The sequence below is a fragment of the Dasypus novemcinctus genome, chromosome X (genome assembly GCF_030445035.2).
Source record: "Dasypus novemcinctus isolate mDasNov1 chromosome X, mDasNov1.1.hap2, whole genome shotgun sequence".
Taxonomy (NCBI): domain Eukaryota; kingdom Metazoa; phylum Chordata; class Mammalia; order Cingulata; family Dasypodidae; genus Dasypus; species Dasypus novemcinctus.
Window position 1 is genome coordinate 80,803,295 of NC_080704.1, and position 19,324 is coordinate 80,822,618.

Genomic DNA, 19,324 nt, shown 5'->3' on the forward strand with positions numbered 1-19,324 from the left:
GTTTCTTTACTATTCCCTTAGCTGTGCAAGATTGCCCTTGGTTTGCTTTTTACTTGCCAGCTATTAACAATGCTTCTCCTATGCAAAGATATCAATTGACTGTGCTTCCTCAAGGTATGGTTAATAGTCCTACCATTTGTCAATATCTACTTCATCAAATTTTACAGTCTATTTGTGAAAAATATCCAAAAGTTATTCTCTATTATTATATGGATGATATTTTACTTGTAGCTGAAACAGAAAAAGGCTTACAGGTTCTTTTACATGAAGTCCTTCACATCACCCAAGTTAATGAGTTACTCATTGCTCAGGAAAAATTCAGAGAGTTGAACCATGGCAGTATTTAGGTTATATTTTAGCCAACAGAAATATGCGGCCATCAGTCTTCAAGTTAACTGTTCCTTCTGAACTTACTTTGAATGATTTACAGCATATTTTAGGAGTCATAAACTGGATAAGATGCACATTAGGTATTCCTACATATCAACTACAACATCTGTTTAATACCCTTAAGGGAGATACAAATCTGACTTCCATATTCCAAAGAAATCACTTAATCCATATGTTCAACTTGTTGCCTCTTTGATCATAAAGGGACAGAATCGCTGCTTGCAGGTAAGGGAAAAGGAACCTTCATCATTATTCATTCCCTTTATCACCTCACAGTTCTATGCTCTGCTACAGTATTCTCATGATTTTCAAATTGCTTTACTAGATTTCTACAGGAATATTAACTTCTCCCTTCCTGCTGATGGGGTTGCTCTGGATGGTGCTTCAGGGGCAATCACCGGATGTTGTGAGTCCTCCCAGGGCCCACTGGATGGAGTGGGGGAGAGTGTGGGACTCGATGTGGACCGTTGACCATGGGGTGCAGAGATGCCCAGAGATGTACTTACCAGGTGCAATGAATGTGTCATGATGATGGGAGTGAGTGTTGGTGGGGGGGGAGTGGTGGGGTGGGGGTGGTAGGGTTGAATGGGACCTCATATTTTTTTTAATGTAATATTTTTACAAAATCAATTAAAAAAAAAACATTTAAAAAAATTCCTCCAACATCTGCAAACCTTACCCTTTCCTCTCCCTATTGTTATTTCTCAGCCCTTTCCTCAAGCTCTCACTGTTTTTGTCCGCGGATCTGGAAAAACCGGTAAAGCTTCTCTTACCTGGAAAATGCCTAAAGGCTGGCAATCATTTACTAGTCATCCACTCAAAAGCTGAACTCCAGTGGTGATAGTATTTTTCTTCACAGCCTCTAAATAATGTTAGCGACTCTGCTTATACCGTCTATGTGGTTCGCACTATTCAAACTGCACTTAATAAACCTTCAGATGACAAAGTTTTACACACACTTTATCTTATCCTCCAATCTCTTTTAGATGCTCGAATTAACCCTGTTTATGTTACTCATATCTGTTCTCACACTTCTCTACCAGGATCATTAACAGAGGGGAATGCTGAAGCTGACCAGTTAGTCATGACTTCTACACTTGCTTTTCAACAGGCTCGTTTATCTCATGATTTCTTTCACCGAAATGCCAGAACTCTCATGAAACAGTTTCATTTGTCCCTAGCTCAAGCTAAACAAATTGTCCGCAGCTGTGCCGACTGCCAAGCTGTTACTTCACCACAACCTGCAACGACTCTTAACCCATTACAGCCTAATGGATTATGGCAGATGGGTGTGACTCACTATCCCTCATTCGGTTGACTGAAGTATATTCATGTTACTATTGACTCATTCTCACACTATTTTCTTCTTTGCATGCTAGAGAATGCTTTCCTCATGTATGTTTGCATCTTCTTCAGGCTTTCTCTGTCATGGCCATCCCCGCACTTTGAAAAACTTATAATTGCTCCATTTATACTTCATAGGCTCTTCAACATTTTTTACAGGATTGGAATATTCAACATATTACAGGCATTCCTCATAATCCACAAGGACAAGCTATTGTAGAATGCTCTCACCACCTTCCTAAAAACCAAAAAAAGGAGAAATATGGATTCCCCCCATGGGATCAGTTACAAAAAGTCTTAGATACCTTAAATTTTTTGAACCATGATGCTCATTCCCAATTTGCTATAGAAAGACATTTTTCTAGCCCCTCACATCCTCATTCACATCCACTGGTTTGGTATAAGGATCCTAACTTGGTCCCTGAATGGCAGAGAACTGCCTCTCTCATTACATGGGGATGGGGGTATGCTTGTGTTTCTACTTCTACAGGAATCCACTGGTTGCCAGTCTGAAATGTAAAACCATATCAGGGACCTCTCCGAGAAGGGTATCCAACCACCCACCTTCAAGCTGAAGATGACCATGACCCCGGATGAGTTGGACTTTCTTTGCTTGCTGAAGTTTTTGAAAAATTGCAAGTCAAATGTTTTCTTGGCACCTCAATAGCTGTAATAATTTCCACTGTAGCCATTGCAGCACTGGCTGCTACCACTGCTTTTGTTCTAACTGCTTCAATTCAAACTGCTAAAGAATTAAATTCATTTATGGACAATGTAACAAATGAACTGTTAATTCAAACAAGTATAGATAGCAAAATAATATCTAGATTAGATGCTTTAGAAGCTGCTGTAATGTGGATAGGACAATGCCAAGAAGCTTTAACTGTGAGATTTAAGTTGTCATGTGATTATAACCTTTTTCATATTTGTGTAACCCCCTTTCACAAGATTTATGTAATGAAACCTGGCAAACTGTCCAGCATAACCTTAATACTGCTTTATCCCATAATGCATCACAAGAGCTTGCATTATTACAAATCTGTTTGTCTCATAATTGCCAGGAGCATAGTCAAAAATATATTAATGTAATCACATCTGTGTTACAACGTTTCTCCCCTTCTAATTTGCTTCCACATCTCAATTAGATACAATTAGATACAATCTGCTTTCCTTATATTATTGATTGCAGCCATTCTTTATGGTACAAGTTTGTGAAGAAAAAATTTTAAAATAACGTATTTATGTTTCTAAATCATCAAAAACAAAAACAAAAAAGGGGGAACTGTGGCAAAACAGGCCTCTGTGAGACCCTGATAGAAGTTCAAGAAAAACTTTGAACGCAGATGGTTGAAAATGACTGTTGCCATCATGTCTGACTGAGGAGCCTTGTAAGTCACGTAGTTCCCATAGAAATTTTTTTCTCTTTATTTTATTTTTTTAAATGCTACATTCCAAAAATATGAGGTTCCCATACACCCCCACCTCCCCTCACCCACAGAAATTTGTTGAGTACGTAAGGGGATGAAAGTTACTATGACGTTTGGAACATAGCCTGCTGTAAACACACAAAGAAACATTTAATCACAAGCTGTACTAGGTTAGACATGCTTATGATTAATCAGGAAGATAGATTCATGAGTTATGATTCACTGTTAATTCTACATCAAGGCTAGAAACAGGGGAATATATATGGGGAGAAAAAGGAATAAAGGAAGCTTCTTCTTTGAGCATACAACTGCAGTGTATGTGTATACTTTCTTCATGTGTCTGAGTCTTGCTAGACAAGACTCTTCCCACTTCTGTATCCCAACATATACCTATATCAGAAAAATAGACTTTAAAAGCAAATTGTTATTAAGACAAGGAAGGTCATTATATATTAATAAAAGGGCCATTCCCCAGGAAGAAATCACAATAATAAATGTACATACACATAACCAGGATGCCAGAAATTACATGAGGCAAACCCTGGAAAAACTAAAGCGAGAATTAGATGTCTGTACAATAATAGTTGGAGACTTCAATACACCACTCAGCATTGGACAGAACATCTGGGCAGAGGATCAATAAAGAAACAGAGCTTGAATAATATGATAAATGGACTAAACCTAATAGACATATACAGAACATTGCACTCCAAAACAGCAGGTTATACATTCTTTTTGAGTGCTCATGGATCTTTCTCCAGGATAGATCATATGTTGGATCACAAATCGGATCTCAGTAAATTCAACAAGAATGGAATTATACAAAGCACTTTCTCTGATCATAATGGAATAAAGCTAGAAATTGAAAAGAGGCAGAAAAAGGGGAAATTTGCAAATATATGGAGATAAACAAAACACTCTTAAATATCTTCAAAGAAGAAATTGTGAGAGAAATCAATAAATATCTGGAGACAAATGAAACAAGAAAACAACACATCAGAACATATGGGATGTAAGGAAGGTAGTGCTGACAGGGAAATTTATAGCCCTCAATGCTTACATTGAAAAAGAAGAAAGACCTAAAATCAATGACCTAACTACATAGCTGGAAGAGCTAGAAAAAGAATAGAAGCTTTTCTCAGTGCAAGCAGAAGGAATTAAACAACAAGGATCAGAACAGAAATAAAAGAAATTGAGAACAAAAAAACATTAGAGGGAATTAACAAAACAAAAAGTTGGTTCTTCAAGAAGAGTAACAAAATTGACAAACCCTTAGCTAGACTGACAAAGAATAAAAGAGAGGAGATGCAAAGAAATTAAAAAAAAAAAAAAGAAAATGGGGCCATCACTACCGATGCCACAGAAATAAAAGAGGTCATAAGAGGATACTATGAACAACTGTAAAACAACAAAACGGACAGTGTAGATGAGCTCTAACAACTCCTTAAAATGAAAAGCCCAGGACCAGATGGTTTTTCTGGTAAGTTCGACTAAGTATTCAAAGAAGATTTAATACAAACCTTACTGAAACTTCCAAAAAACTGAACAAGAAGGAATACTACCAAACTCATTCTATGAAGCCAAGACCACCCTAATATCAATGCCAGATAAAGATATTACAAAAAAAGAAAATTACAAACCCATTTCCTAATGAATACAGATGAAACAATCATCAATAAAATATTCGTTAACTGAATCCAACAACACATTAAAAGAATTATTCATCATGATCAACTGGGTTTTTTACCAGGCATGCAGAGTTAGTTCAAAACAAGAAAATCAATTAGTATAATGACACCACATTAATAATTCAAAGAAGAAAAATCACATGATCCTCTCAATTGACACAGACAAGACATTTGACAAAATACAGTATCCTGTCTTGATAAAAGTACTACAAAAAATAGGAATTGAAGAGACTCTCTCAATATGATAAAAGCCATATATGAAAGACTCACAGCTAACTCAATGCTGAAAGATTGAAAGCTTTCCTGCTGAGATCAAGAATAAGACAAGACCACTATCACCACTCTTATTCAATAGAGAGCTAGAGGTTCTAGCTAGAGCAATCAAGCAAGAAAAAGAAATAAAAGCCATCCAAATCAGAAATGAAGAAGTAAACCTTGTGCTATTCACAGATGATACATTCCTAGGCAGTCCTGAAAAATATACAACAAAGTTGCTAGAGCTAACAAATAATTTCAGATTTGTTGCAGGATACAACATAAATACACAAAAATCAATAGTGTTTCTATACACCAGTAATGAGCACTCTGAGGAGGAAGTCAGTCAAAATATTCCATTTACAATAGCGACTAAAATATTCAAATATTTAGGAATAAACCTAACCAAGGACATAAAGTAAACGTTTTCAAAAAACTACAATGCGTTGCTAAAAGAAATTTTAAAAAGGACCTAATAAATGGGAGAACATTCTGTGCTTATGGATTGGAAGACTAAATATCATTAAGATGTCAATTCTACACAAATTCATATACAGACTCAATGTAATTCCAATAAAAATTCCAGCAGAATTTTTTTTAAAGAAATGGATAACACAATTATTAAATTTACTTGTGAGGGTAAGGGGTCCTGAATAGCCAGAAACATCTTAAAAAGGAAGACTGAAGTTGGAGGACTGTCACCTCCAGGCTTTAAATCATATTAGTTACCTACAGTCATTAAAACAGCATGGTACTGGCAGAAAGACAGACACATAGACAAATGGAACTAAACTGATGGTTCAGAGACAGACCCTCACATCTATGGTGAAGTGATTTTTGACAAGGCTGTCAAACTCACCCAGGTGGGATAGAACAGTCTGTTCAACAATTGGTGCTGGGAGAACTGGATATCCATAGCCAAAAGAAAGAAAGAGGACCCCTACTCACATCTTACATAAAAATGAACTCAAAATGGTTCAAAGACCTAAACATAAAAGCTAGAACTATAAAGCTCCCACAAGAAAATATAAGGAAGCATCTTTAAAACCTGGTGGTAGGTAGTGGATTCTTCAGACTTACACCAAAAGCACAAGTAATGAAAGAAAACATGGATAGATGGGAGTTCCTCAAACTTAAACATTTTTGTGAGTCAATGGACTTTGTCAAGAAGGTGAAAAGGCAGCCCACTAAATGGGAGAAAATATTTGGAAACTACAAATCTGGTAAATGTTTGATTTCCATGCCATATAAAGAGATCACAGAACTTAACAATAAAAGAGCAAGGAATCCAAAAGACTTAGACATTTCTCCAAAGAGGAAGTACAAATGGACAAAAAGCACATAAAAATTATTAAATATCACTAGCTATTAGGGAAATGCAAATGAAAACTACAATGAAATATCCTCTCACATCACATAGAATGGCCATTATTAAACATAAAGAGAAAACAACAAGTGCTGGTGAGGATGTGGAGAAATAGGAACACTTTTTTCACTGTTGGTCAGAACGTAAAAAGGTATAGCTTCTTTGGAAGACAGTTTGGTGGTTCCTCAGGAAGCTAAATATAGAACTTCCATATGATCTAGTAATTCCTCTACTAGAAATACATCGAGAAGAACTGAAAACTGTGACACTAACAGACATTTGCACACCAATGATCACAGCAGTGGTATTCACAATTGCCAAAAGATGGAAACAACCCAAGTGTCCATCAACCAATAAATGAATAAACAAAATCACACACACACATACACACACACAATGGAATACTATTCAGCTGCAAGAAGAAATGAAATTTGGATACATAAGATAACAGAGATGAACCTTGAAGACATTATGCTAAGTAAAATAAACCAGACATAAAAGGACAAATATTGCATGGTCTCACTAACATGAACTAAATATGAAGAATAAACATATGAAGTTAAAAACCTACAGTATAGATTATTAGACAGGGGATCTTAATTTTGTTCCACAGACCCCTTTGCCAGTCAGGTGAAAACCACAGACCCCTTACTAAGTCCACTCTATACTTTGTATTATCAATAAATATATCACACCTGCACCAACATGTCCCTTACAAGAATAATGCTTTTTTGAATTTCAATTCAAACTCACGGACCCCTTGTTAAGAACCCCTGTTATTAGGTGATAAGCCAAGGGCTGAGGAGGGGGTAATGATTATTAATGTATGCAGAAGTCTTAATTAACTTGACTGTTTTAAGTGTGGAAATGGATAGAGCTGATTGTGATACATTATAGTGAGTGGAACTAACACAGCTGGTTTATAAATGATCAGATTGTGACTGAAAAGGGTAATCTAGGGATGTAAATGTCAATTGAAAGAAAGCTAGAGAATAATCTAGGGACTGAATAACAGTGAACCCAGGGGTAGATGCGAATTGTGGTTAATAGCACAAATACAAGAATGTCCTTCTATGAACTAGAACAAATGTATGCCACTATTGCAAGGTGGAAAAAATGTGGAGAAACATGGGAAAAATACAATCAATGTAACCCATGGACTATAGTCAAAAGCAATACTGTAATATTTTTGCATTAATGCCAAAGATGTACTGTGTTATTAATAGGGGGGTATGGAAAAATATACCAAATGTACACTATACACCATAGTTAGTGTTAATAATCTGATGATATTATCTCATAATTTATAAGAAATGTTCCACAACAATGTAGTGTGTTGGTAGAGGGGTGTTGTTTGGGAATGCCAAACATGTGCATGATTATTTTGTAAATTCACAATTTTGATAGAAATATATTTTTAAAAAAGGACAACCGACAGAATGGGAGAAAAATATTTGAAAACAGTATCTGATAAAGGACTGGTATCTATTGTATATACAGAAGTTGTACAACTCAATAATAAAAATACAAGCAATCCAATTGAAAAATAGGCAAAAAGCTTGAATACACATTTCTCCAAAGATATATAAATGGCCGATAAGCACATGAAAAGATGCTCAGCATCATTAATCATTAGGTCTTTACAAATCAAACTACAATGAGATACCGCTTTACATCCACTACGATGGCTATGATTTAAAAAATCAGGTAACAAGTGTTGACAAGGATATGGAAGAATCAGAAGCCTCATACGATGCTGGTGGGAATCTAAAATGTTGTAGTCATTTTGGAAAACTGTCTGGCAGTTTCTGAAATGTTTAAACATACAGTCTGACAGTTCCTCAAACAGCTAAACATAAAGTTGCCATATGACCCAGCATATCCACACCTAGGCATAAACCCAAGAGAAATGAAAATATATGTTCACATAAAAACTTGTACAAGAATGTTTACAGCAGCCTTATATATAATAACCAAAAGGTGGAATCAACCCAAATGTTCAACAACGGACAAATGCATAAACTGTGACATATCCATATAATGGAATAGTATTTGACCATAAAAAAGAATGAGGTACTGATACATGCTACTACATGAATAAACCTTGAAAACATTATGCTAAGCACAAGAAGCTAGTAACAAAAGACCACACCCTTTATAATTCCATTTATCTGAAAGTTCATAACAGGGAAATCAATAGAGTCAGAAAATAGATTAGTGGTTGCTTAGGTTGGGGTAAGGTGGGAGTGGTGGATAAGAGGATTATAGCTAAAGGGTAAAGGGTTTCTTTCTGAGGTGATGAAAATGTTTTAAAATTGACCACTGATGGCTGCATATATCAGTGAATATACTAAACGCCATTGAATTGTACACTTTAAATGGGTAATTGTATGGTATGTGAATTATATCTCAATAAAGCTGTTAAAAAGTGTATAATTTCAAATTTGCTTTCCTTTTTAATCTAAGAAACACTTGGAAAAATGTTAATTCCTACATGTTCAGAATTTTTGCTATTGTTTTGTTAACTGGCTTTACCTCATATGTCTGTCAATATTGTCTGTATAATTTCCACTTTTAATTTCTTGGGCATTTGAAAAGAAAGTATATTCGGTATTTTGTTTGAAGAGTTATATATACGTTCCCATAAATACAAAAATCAGGTTCATTCATTACTATTCATAACTTCTTTATTGATAAAATTTTGTAGATTGATCTATGACATTCTGATAGTTATGTTATAGCTTCCTCCTATGACTGTACAGTAACTTTGTCACATTGTCCCTGTAATTTAAGGTTTTCTAAATTTTTACTTTATACATTTCATTGATATTATTCAGTAGATAACAGTTCATAAGTGTTTTATCATCTTGGTGTTCTCTAACTTTTATCAATACAATACCTTTCTTATCCCATTCACTGTGTTTTGCCTTGAACTCTTTACAACTTGATATTAATAATTAACATTACTAGCACTGCTTTCTTTTTGTTAGCATTGACTCAATATATCTTTGAATATCCTTTATTTTCCATCTTTTCATATAATTTCATTGTAGGGCTATCCTTTGTAAATTGCATCTAGCTGAATTTTGCTCTTTTAAGTTTCCTGGGAACTTTTGCCTTTATTTTGAGAATTTAATTCACATTTTCTTGTGATCACTAATGTATATTCTCATTTCACCAGCAACAAATTTTCTCTGGCAAAAACACCGCTGTGGGTAATTTAGGTTTTGGAGACTGAGAGAGCTGGTTTGAAGCCCAGACTCGTCTCTTACTACCTTTGTTATTGTGAACAACCCAGCTTCCACATCTACAAAATGGGGCTGTTAACAGATCCAACCTGAACTGCATTGTAGACATTTAAAAATAATGTAATGAAAACACTTAGCTTAGTGCTTGGCACAGAGAAAGTACTCAATAAACACTGCAGCTATTATTGCTATTGTTGTTGTTGTATTTGTGGTGTAACACATATAAAGTATCAAAACTGTATGACTTAAATCTAGATCTTTAATTTTATTCTACCTTCCAAGCTGTGGCTGTATATCTCATATCAACTATTGGGTATTTGAACTTTGAAGTCTCCTTGTCACCACAAACTCAACATGTCCCTTCAACTGGCATCTTCCCATAGAATTTCTCTCCTTCTCTCAATGGTAGAATCATTTAGTTAGCCTCTAAATCTTGGTGTTATCTTGAGTCATACTTCATATCTAGTTAGACAACACCTGGCTTAGAGATGATGTTCAAAATGACTCTTGCATCATTCTGTCTCATTCCATTTTTACTACCACCCATACAGTGCATCTTCTCACCACCTCACATTTGGATTAGTTTCCTGACATCAGTCTCTCCTCACAACAGTGCATACTCTCACCAAACAAATACTCCCCAAACATCACTTTCATCATGTCACTCTTTGCTCAAAAACTTTAGCTTCTCAGCTAATGCAGACTGGGGAGAGGGCTAAGGAAATTGAGAAAGGACAGACAGAGAGGAGAGTTTCCAGTGGGAACATCATTTACGTGCCTTAAAGTTATCATCATTTCATATGTAACATTCATTATTGTAGAAAAGTAAACATTTTCTAGATAGCTGGCCAAGAATATACTTTATGTAGCACAGTAAAATCTTTTAAGTATTACTAATACTTCATTTGCATTTATATTTGGATATATACATAATTATATATGCATATCAAAAACTATAAACAAATCTTTAAAGTACTTTCATCCCATTTTTGAAAAATTAATAGTTAAGACTGAACTTTGAACTACAGAATTTTCTAGAATATCTAAACTCAGGGATTAAAAACTAAAGGAAAACTATACTATTTCTTTAGTAAATGGCTTGTGTGAAACCTCAAGTTCACTCATCTTTTTATAGATGGGTTTATTTGATGAGGATTGTAACCCAATGATTATTTAATAGCAATTTTACCAAACTGTAAATTCTTTTATTAACAGGCATTATAAATAGATACTAATCGTATTTAAAAGCCATGAGTGCTACACTGATGAATACACAGCTCATGAATAACTGAAGAAGTATTTCCCATTTTAAAAGGCTACACACAGCATAAAAAAACCTAAAAAAAAAATGCTATAATATGGATACATGATTGATGTGTCTAAAATGATACACACACAGTACATAATTAAAATTAATTATGTGTTCAGTACATTTTTCTCTGATTTCCTTTATGCCTCACTTTCTCCAGAAACTGAATTCTATACTTCTTCTTCTAAAATTGGTACAATCAGGTTATCCTTGGACATCAAATTATATTTCATCACAAATTTAGTAAACTGATGACACAAAAATGTTTCATTTTCATATCCATCAAATACCTGTCGATGATGAAAATAAGCATGTGAAAATATTCTGTAAATCCTACAACATACCGGTCCTAGTTTTGCTACAGATGATTCCTTTATGCTAACTTTGTGGGGAAAATATTTACTGCTATTCAGTAGACATGCAGTCCTGTCAAGCATGTGCCTAGTATAGTCTATGGCAGGACACTCTTTTGGAGTTTTATGAGCTGCAGAAAGAAAAATCCATTGTTAAGTTGCTGTCATCTGAGTATGTGTATCTGGACAGCATTCACTCTGAAGTTTGACAGCAAGTCCATTTCGCTCAAGGCAAAACTGTCTTAAATGTTCATACTTCCATATACCTTCATCTCAGCCTTCAGGTGGTTTAAGAATTTTGTCAATATTGGAGCAATCTGTCCTTATGTTCTGTTGAATATATTGTTGAACAGCTAGTGTACTGCCCATTTCATCAAAAGATTCATCAGGCCAATTATAGAAATCCTGCACCATGGTGCCCAGCCTGTTCTTCCTCAGCACTGCTATCCTCCCCGCCATGACCTTAGTGCCAACGTCTGGGAGACTGGACAGAAAATCTCTTTTAAATATTTTTGCTTATTTTCAAGGTCTTCATAATGTGACCCCATCTTACTTATCCAATTTTATTTATCAGTATATTCCAATGAGTAAGGATCACACTATTCAGGCTGGTCTGTTCACTGTCTTCTCACAAGTGAAGTTCATTCCTGCCTCCAGGCCTCACTCCTGGTATTTTTAACCCCCTCATCTAAAGTACCTTTCCTTCTTCCCCCCTCCCATCTGAATACTACCCATTCTAAAAAGGCTGGGTAAGTCCATCTCAGTTCTAGAAGCTTTCTTTGACATCTTGATCTCCTGTACTGTGAAATACTAATCTAATGGTTTAGTGCTTCTTTATATACTGTCTTTTTATTTTTTTTATTATTCTTATATATGAGTTTTACTTCTCCAATTAGACTTTACACTTTCTGAAGACAGCTCTGGGAAAATAGTAGTTATTAAATGGGTCTTGTTGAAGCACTGTTAAGGTGTGACCACAATCCCTAATATTCTGTCTGGATTTTGAATGGTTTATGATAAGGGATTCTTCTCTAATGAAAAGGAATCCTATGTACTTTGGCAATACAAATAGGCCTCTGGAAGCAACAGTCAAGACACAGAAAGGAAGCAGTCACTTCAGTATTGGCTATAGTCCTCCAGAAATGGAGAGAACAATAAAGTCTTTCACCCAGATTCAAGTAAGCAATGTCAGGAAGCCCAGCCAAAAAGGGAAAGATAAACCAAAAGCCTTTTCACTTTTGTCCTACTAGATACTCCTGCCTCGTTTGACAGGCCTTGAAAGGAGAAGCCTGGGAACTTATCTATAAAGCCTGGAGGCTGCACTGAAACAAATAAGAGTGTAGTATTACTGTCTTAAAAAAAAAGAATTGCATTAATAAAGTTTCTGCAACCTAAAAATCAATGATGTAAAGTAGCCTCCAACCAAGTTACTGTGTTACATTTTTTTGAATCATAGCACTTAATCTGTACTGAGTCTTGTATATTGTTTTTTTTCCCCTACAAAATTATTGTCTGTCTTTAGCTTCCAAAATATAAAATCTGTGAGAGCAAATACCTAACCTGCTTTATTTAGCCTTATATCCCCAATGCTTACAAAAGTGCCTGGCACAAAATAGGAGCTAATATACAACTGTCGGAAGAATACACGATAAGAATTTGAAGGGCTAAACATATGAATGATATAAATATAAATAAATAATGAAAATTACATTCATTCCTTAACTCATATAGCCCTTACCAAGCATTGTGTGTGAGATGGGGAAAGTAATGGTGGGCTGGCCTGTCATTCTCCAACGGCTACAGAGGTAGGAGAGGTCTGTTCTAAGCATTTCCACTATCATCTTGTTGTCAAGAGCCAGGTAGAACTGTTGCTGGTCTATGAACTGAGAAAAAGAAATATAGCAGCTCAGAATAATTTACTCACACAACTACCAAATAATATCTTAAACTCCTCACATATTTACAAGGATATATAAAATGTCACAGAGGCAACAATACCCAAAATATAATGGCTATTTCTTCCTAACATTATCTGGTAAGTACCTGGTACATTTAAAAATAATTTCTCACATTTTTACAGTGTGCTACAGTTTATGAAGTGTTTTTAAATTCAGGATTTCATTTAATTTAATCCTATAAAAACCCAGTGAAGCCTTTTCTTCTTCTTTTAAAAGATAATAAATAAGGCAAAGAGAGGTTAAATAAGTCAGCAAAGTCATATGACTAGCAAATGGCAAGACTGTGAATAGAACCTATGGTGCATTTCTTTTTCATCTATATCTCATCTGCACTCTCAGAGGCAAGATGACAAATAGGGAGCTTAAACTTCCTTTCTGGAAGATAATGTCTCCTTCAAAACACGCATATAGTCAGGCTTGCTAATATGCTGTGGCTAATAAACATCAGGCTAACAATGTATATAATCACAGCTAAAAGAGTAGACATTTTTTGAAGGTGATAAAGTGTTCCAAGCATGCAAAAAGGGAGCCCTCCATCAAACAAAGAAAATACATATTTCAGGAGCTGAAAAAATGTATTGGATTTTGTTTATCAAGGACAAATACAGTCTCATTTTTAACTTTTATGAGAAAAGAATACTTTTGTAAGTATTCCAACATTTTAAAAATCCGCAGTCACTCTTTCTGCAACCCAGGACTACTCTTATGCAGTCACAACCATTTGGCATTTCTCTGGGCTGCAAGTTCAAGTCAGTTCAACTCAACAAATATTTACTGAACAACGTAACAGGTGCAAGGTGCACTTGTCCAGACTCAGTAAATGCTTTATTTCTGCAATGTTTCTCTTTTATTTCCATTCATCTCAATTCACTTTCCAACTTATTCTACCCACCTGTGGAGTGAAAGTAAAGATAGTTTTTCGAACATCATAGAGTTTTGAAGTTCCAAGGACACCCATGTGTCTGTAGGGCCTTCCACTGAGTTTCATTCTACTGTTGCATCCTGAGATAGAATTGAGAGATGGTCGAGATATTTTTTAGTGCACAACTTAAATCAGGAAACATTTTTTGGTATTATTTATATTCATTGATTAAACAAAGTCCTGTATCTCAAAGTTAGCGCCCACGTTATTTGCTAGGCCACACATAAGCACTGTGGGACTCTACAAGAAGAGGAAGTAATAATCTTTGCTCTTAAAGACTTTTATATTCTTATAAAGAAGTCACATCATTTAAATATGAGACATGAATGCACATAAACATTAACATTTTGGGAATCATAGAATTCTATAACCAATGTTTATATACCCATTTTCATTAAAACCCATGCAAAGTGCAAAAGTTATACTGATTATAAAACTCATCAATGTAAATTATGCCTCAATAAAACTGAAAAACCTTCATCAGATACCATTTTCCTTAAAGATAGCAAGCAAAACTGAAAAACTGGACTAAGAGTATATCTTGATCTCCTTCAATAGTACAACGTATTTTAGTCAAATAAGTTAAAATATTATAAACTTCTGTGTCTGACAGGACATCTTGTAGAATTTTATACACTGATAATAAAATTCTCTTGGTAGAGGAACAATTTTGAAAACTTGAAAATGAAAGAAGACTTAAACTTCCAGATAGATACAAAAGTAAAGCATAATTTTAGTGAAAATTCAAATAATATAGAAGCTATTAATTTTTCATAAAATGGCCCCTCCATATTTTATTTCTCAGGCAAAATCATTATTAATAAACCTACACCTATGCATACATAAATAGTATATATATATCATGTGTCTAAAATACTGTGTACATATATACTTATATGTGTGCACATTGACGCACATCATCCACCTTATTTCCTTGAGCTCAAGATGTATTCTTTTTTTGGTTTATAATTCTAAAATTAGAAGCCATGTTATAATTGATGTTTACATTTAATAGAGTGTCTCCCAAAAAGCAGTTATTAAATCAACAATATATCTTACAATAAGGAAATAATTATTTCATTCATATACATTTTTTCCTTTCATAGCATAGAATAGCACTACACATGTTGTATTGAAATGTTTTTTCCCCAAACTACATTTTGGATATTCTTTCATGTCAGTATTGACAGAACTTCTTCTGGTAAATTTTTTGTAATATAACACACATAAAAGTAAAGTAAACAATTAAAAATTGATGGATTTGTAAATAGTAAACATGTAACCCAAATCAACATATAGAACATTATCAGTACTGCAGAAGCCTCCCTGGTGTACCTTTCTATTCATTAACTTCCCCCAGGTTCCCATAGTTAATCATTTAGAGTTTAATCACTGTAAATAAGTAGGGGTTGCCCATTTTTGAAATTTATATTAATAGAATCATATAATAGTATTTTTGCACCTGGTTTCTTTCACTCAACACTGTGTTTATGACATTCATCCATGTTGCTATATATAGACTTAGTTCATTCATTTTCATTGCTTTTAGTATTCCATTGTATGAATGAGAACTTATCCATTCACCTGTTGATGGACATTTGGGTTGTTTCCAGTTTTGGGGTTATTATAAATAAAGATCCTATGAATATTCATCTTGTGCTGAGGGTCCCCAAGACCACTCCTAGGTTCAATGATTTGCTAGGAGGAGATAATACTCAGTATATAGTTGTACTCATTGCTAAGATTTATTACAGCAAAAGGATACAAGGCAACTGAAAAAGGTACATGGGGTAAAGTCTAGAGGAAACCAGGCACAAGTTTTCAAGGTCCTCTCCTAGTGGAGTCACACCAGATGCACTTAATTCTTTTTAGCATCAAGTTACGGCAACATGTACGAAATGTTGTCTACCAGGGAAGCTCATTGGAGATTCTGTGCTGAAGGTTTTTATTGAGGGCTGGTCACATAGGCATGAACCAAAATCCATGACACTCAGATGAAAAGCATAAGCCATACTGTTTGCTCAAACAGCTTAGGCACAGTAAAATACCTTTATCAGTTAGGAAATGGTGGGTACTCTCCTGAAATCCGAGTTTCCAGATACCAGCGAAAGGCCAACCTTGCAAGCAGGACTTCCTAAAGATAGCATTTTCAAGCCTGCTAAGTTAGCTCTTTTCTGCACAGTCCACCCTCTTGGTCCTTGGATAAGATGTCTTTATCAGTACGACCCCAATACAGCAAGGTGAGACTAACATGTAATATTGTCCTCAGTTATGTCCTTAAGAGGTCCTGGCTTTGTCCAGTTACAACAAATCCCACTAACCATAAAAGTCTATCATAGAAAACCAGATGGCTTCCTCCTTAAATTTCTGCATTGATTTTTTTTAACCTGGCACAACTCTGGCCAGTAAGTTGAAGCTGACCTGAATGCCTTCCAGGGCTGAGGCAGCATCATGATAGTCAGGGAACAGACACAAGAAGTACAAACCCAGAGGGTACAAGTGGTACCCTGGAAGCAAAGAGTTTACAATTTTTTTTTCAAATTCTACTCAATTTGTAGTTTACAATTATTAGAGCACTTCAAGCAGGACATTAATTAGGTAGTACAGGGCCCCTACATGGCCTCCCACTGTGAGGCCTCCCACCCTAGTATTCCTAGTCCATTCCAATTAATTCAGTTTAGTCCTTGGTTTTAGACAGGCTGCTGGAAGGTGGGTAGATTCAAACCGTTTTGCTGGTCCATGACACCAGTTCATCTGCCTTATGTGTGGGGACAACTTCAGAAGGCTGTTGTGCATGGAAAGTGCAGGAGCTGGGGCCACCTGCAGCTGTCTCATAGCACTGTCATCGAGCAACATAGAAAATATCAATCCCTTTCTGGGGACAGTTGTGTTTAATAATCAAACTGTCTTACTAATGTGTGTATATCAGAAGAAAAGTGAGGGAAGAAGAGTTAGGCCAACAGTCCATTACTGCAAAGTGCAACTAATCTGGAAAATCAAACACAGTAAGTAAACAGCAGTGAGACATCTGCCAAGAGTCAGGAATCTGATCTGTCAGGAGTGAGTGGAGGGGTCAAATACTCTGTGATGTGCCCTCCCCCAACTTGCAGTTTACAGCAGGGATCACAAGTTAGGAATGCAATTAGTCTCTGTATCAAAAATAAAGAATCAAAAAAAAAAATAGAGCTTGGTTTCAGCTGGTCCCATCAGAGAATAAGGCCTTTCACATAGGTATCTTCAAGAGACCCAGATGGTCCAGCCAGCATATAGGAAGTTTTCAGTTTAGGGTCCCAGAGAGGAGAGTCCTAAATCTGCAAGATTCAACGAGACTGGGTTTTCTGTTCATTGAGCCTCTGTCCACTTTCAGTTCAGCATATCTAGTATTAAGGATGAAACAGCCCATAGCAGACATTATCAGGTTTCAGCTTAAAATCAGGTTGAGGCAATTAGGATTATTTAGAATTCAACAAAAGCCAGCAGCTTTTCTTAGGCAGCAGCAAAGTCGAGATGCTGCCGGGGCAGACAACCATGTTCCAAGTCCACATGACAAGCAAAGCTATTTCGTAGGCCTTTAAAAAGTCTTATCAGTATTAGAGTCCAAATTGACCCACTCAGAATATGTATATTGCGCTGAAAAATCATTAGCTTCTAAAGGTCAGATATCTGATTTCACAGAGGTTTTTTTAAAGATATAGAACAAAAATTATTTCAGAAACAAAATGTAGCAATGTGTTTTCATTTTAGGTACAGGCATTTGGTTCTAAAATAACATTTTGTCTTTTTTAAGCAACAAAAATATATAATTAATAAATTGGACTTCATCAAAATTAAAAGATTTTGCTCTTTGAAAGACATTAATAGTTCAGAAAAAAATTTTAAAACAACAAAACTATGTTTGAGGAGAAAATATTTATAAAACATATAGTTTATAAAGGACAGGCATCCAGAGTTAATACTTCCAACTCAATAATTAAAAAACAACCCATTAAAATTTTTTGACAAAGATTAGAACAAATCCTACATAAACAAAGGGAGATCAATTGAAAATATGCACATATAAAGATATCTGAAACCCTTAAAATTACAATAAGATACCAGTACATATCCATTAGAATGCCAAAAAAAAAAAACCCAAAACAAAACAACAATAAAACAAAACAAAAAGAAACAATATAAAGTACTGGCAAGGATGCAGAACAACTGACTCTCACATATTGCTGATGGGAGTGGAAATTGTACAGCCTCCTTGGAAAACAGTGTGGCTGCTTCTTATAAAGTTAAACTTACCCTTACCTTGCAGTCATATGCCTAAGTATATGCCCAAGAGTTATGAAAACATATGCCATACAAAGATTTACATGTGACTTTACAGCAGCTTTATTTCTAATAGTGCCAAATTTGACGGAGTTTTTAAAAACTGCTTTTTAAAACTCCAAATGTATATCTCCACCTAGAAATTGCCTCTCTTTTCACCTTGTCTATTTTCCAGAGGTTCTAACAGATAAAAATTATAGCAAAAATTCATCAGTTATGGAGACTAGTTCTGTTTCTAAAACTCAAAGGGTTTAAATTCCAATCCGCCCAAATGCCAGCAAAAAGCAAGAAAGTTGTGTCCAATGAACACTGTTTTCTTTTGTCTAACTTTCTCTGATAGGGATGATTTACAGGATTACAAGTATATTACACTTTACATCAATTTTTATCATAGAACCAGATGCGGTGATCTTGAAATACAAAGCCATTCTTCAAAATTCCCCCCTTTCCCCTCTCATTGCAAGTTTACTCAGACACCTATCAAAAAAATTAGCATGCAGAGGCTGAACATAATAGTTGCAGGGAGATCCCAGCTAGAATGCAAAAGGCAGGGGTGGGGAGAGAATTTGGGGCTGCTGCAGCAGCAGCTGTAGTGATTTTCCCCCTTTTTTCCTGCTCTGGAGTTTGAAGCTTTGCTCCAGCCCTGGGAGCTGATTTTACCATTTTTTCTTCCCATTTGCAGAGGGCAATGCGAACTTTGAATATTTTGGTCTGCAAGAAGCTCGCTTTTGGGAATGTTTGGGTCCTTTT

At 35.4% G+C, this 19,324-nt stretch overlaps 1 protein-coding gene, 1 long non-coding RNA gene and 1 pseudogene across 17 annotated transcripts in view; 1 reads left to right on the forward strand and 2 right to left on the reverse strand.

Moving 5' to 3' along the window:
- Positions 1 to 19,324, reverse strand: part of PHKA1 (phosphorylase kinase regulatory subunit alpha 1) — a 205,572-nt gene that overhangs the window by 103,456 nt on the left and 82,792 nt on the right. For all 16 annotated transcript variants that reach the window (XM_058292339.2, XM_058292345.1, XM_058292352.2 and 13 more), the window contains 2 exons: positions 14,231 to 14,340; positions 13,119 to 13,263 (listed from right to left, as the gene is read on the reverse strand). In XM_058292339.2, coding sequence (XP_058148322.1) covers positions 13,119 to 13,263; positions 14,231 to 14,340 — 255 coding nt within the window. The remainder of the gene's footprint in view (positions 1 to 13,118; positions 13,264 to 14,230; positions 14,341 to 19,324) is intronic.
- LOC105745312 (uncharacterized) lies at positions 420 to 3,469 on the forward strand. Its single transcript, XR_001118049.2, has 3 exons — positions 420 to 615; positions 716 to 899; positions 2,225 to 3,469. It is a non-coding gene; the product is annotated as an uncharacterized lncRNA (long non-coding RNA).
- On the reverse strand, positions 11,071 to 11,941 carry LOC139438072 (MOB-like protein phocein pseudogene; annotated as a pseudogene).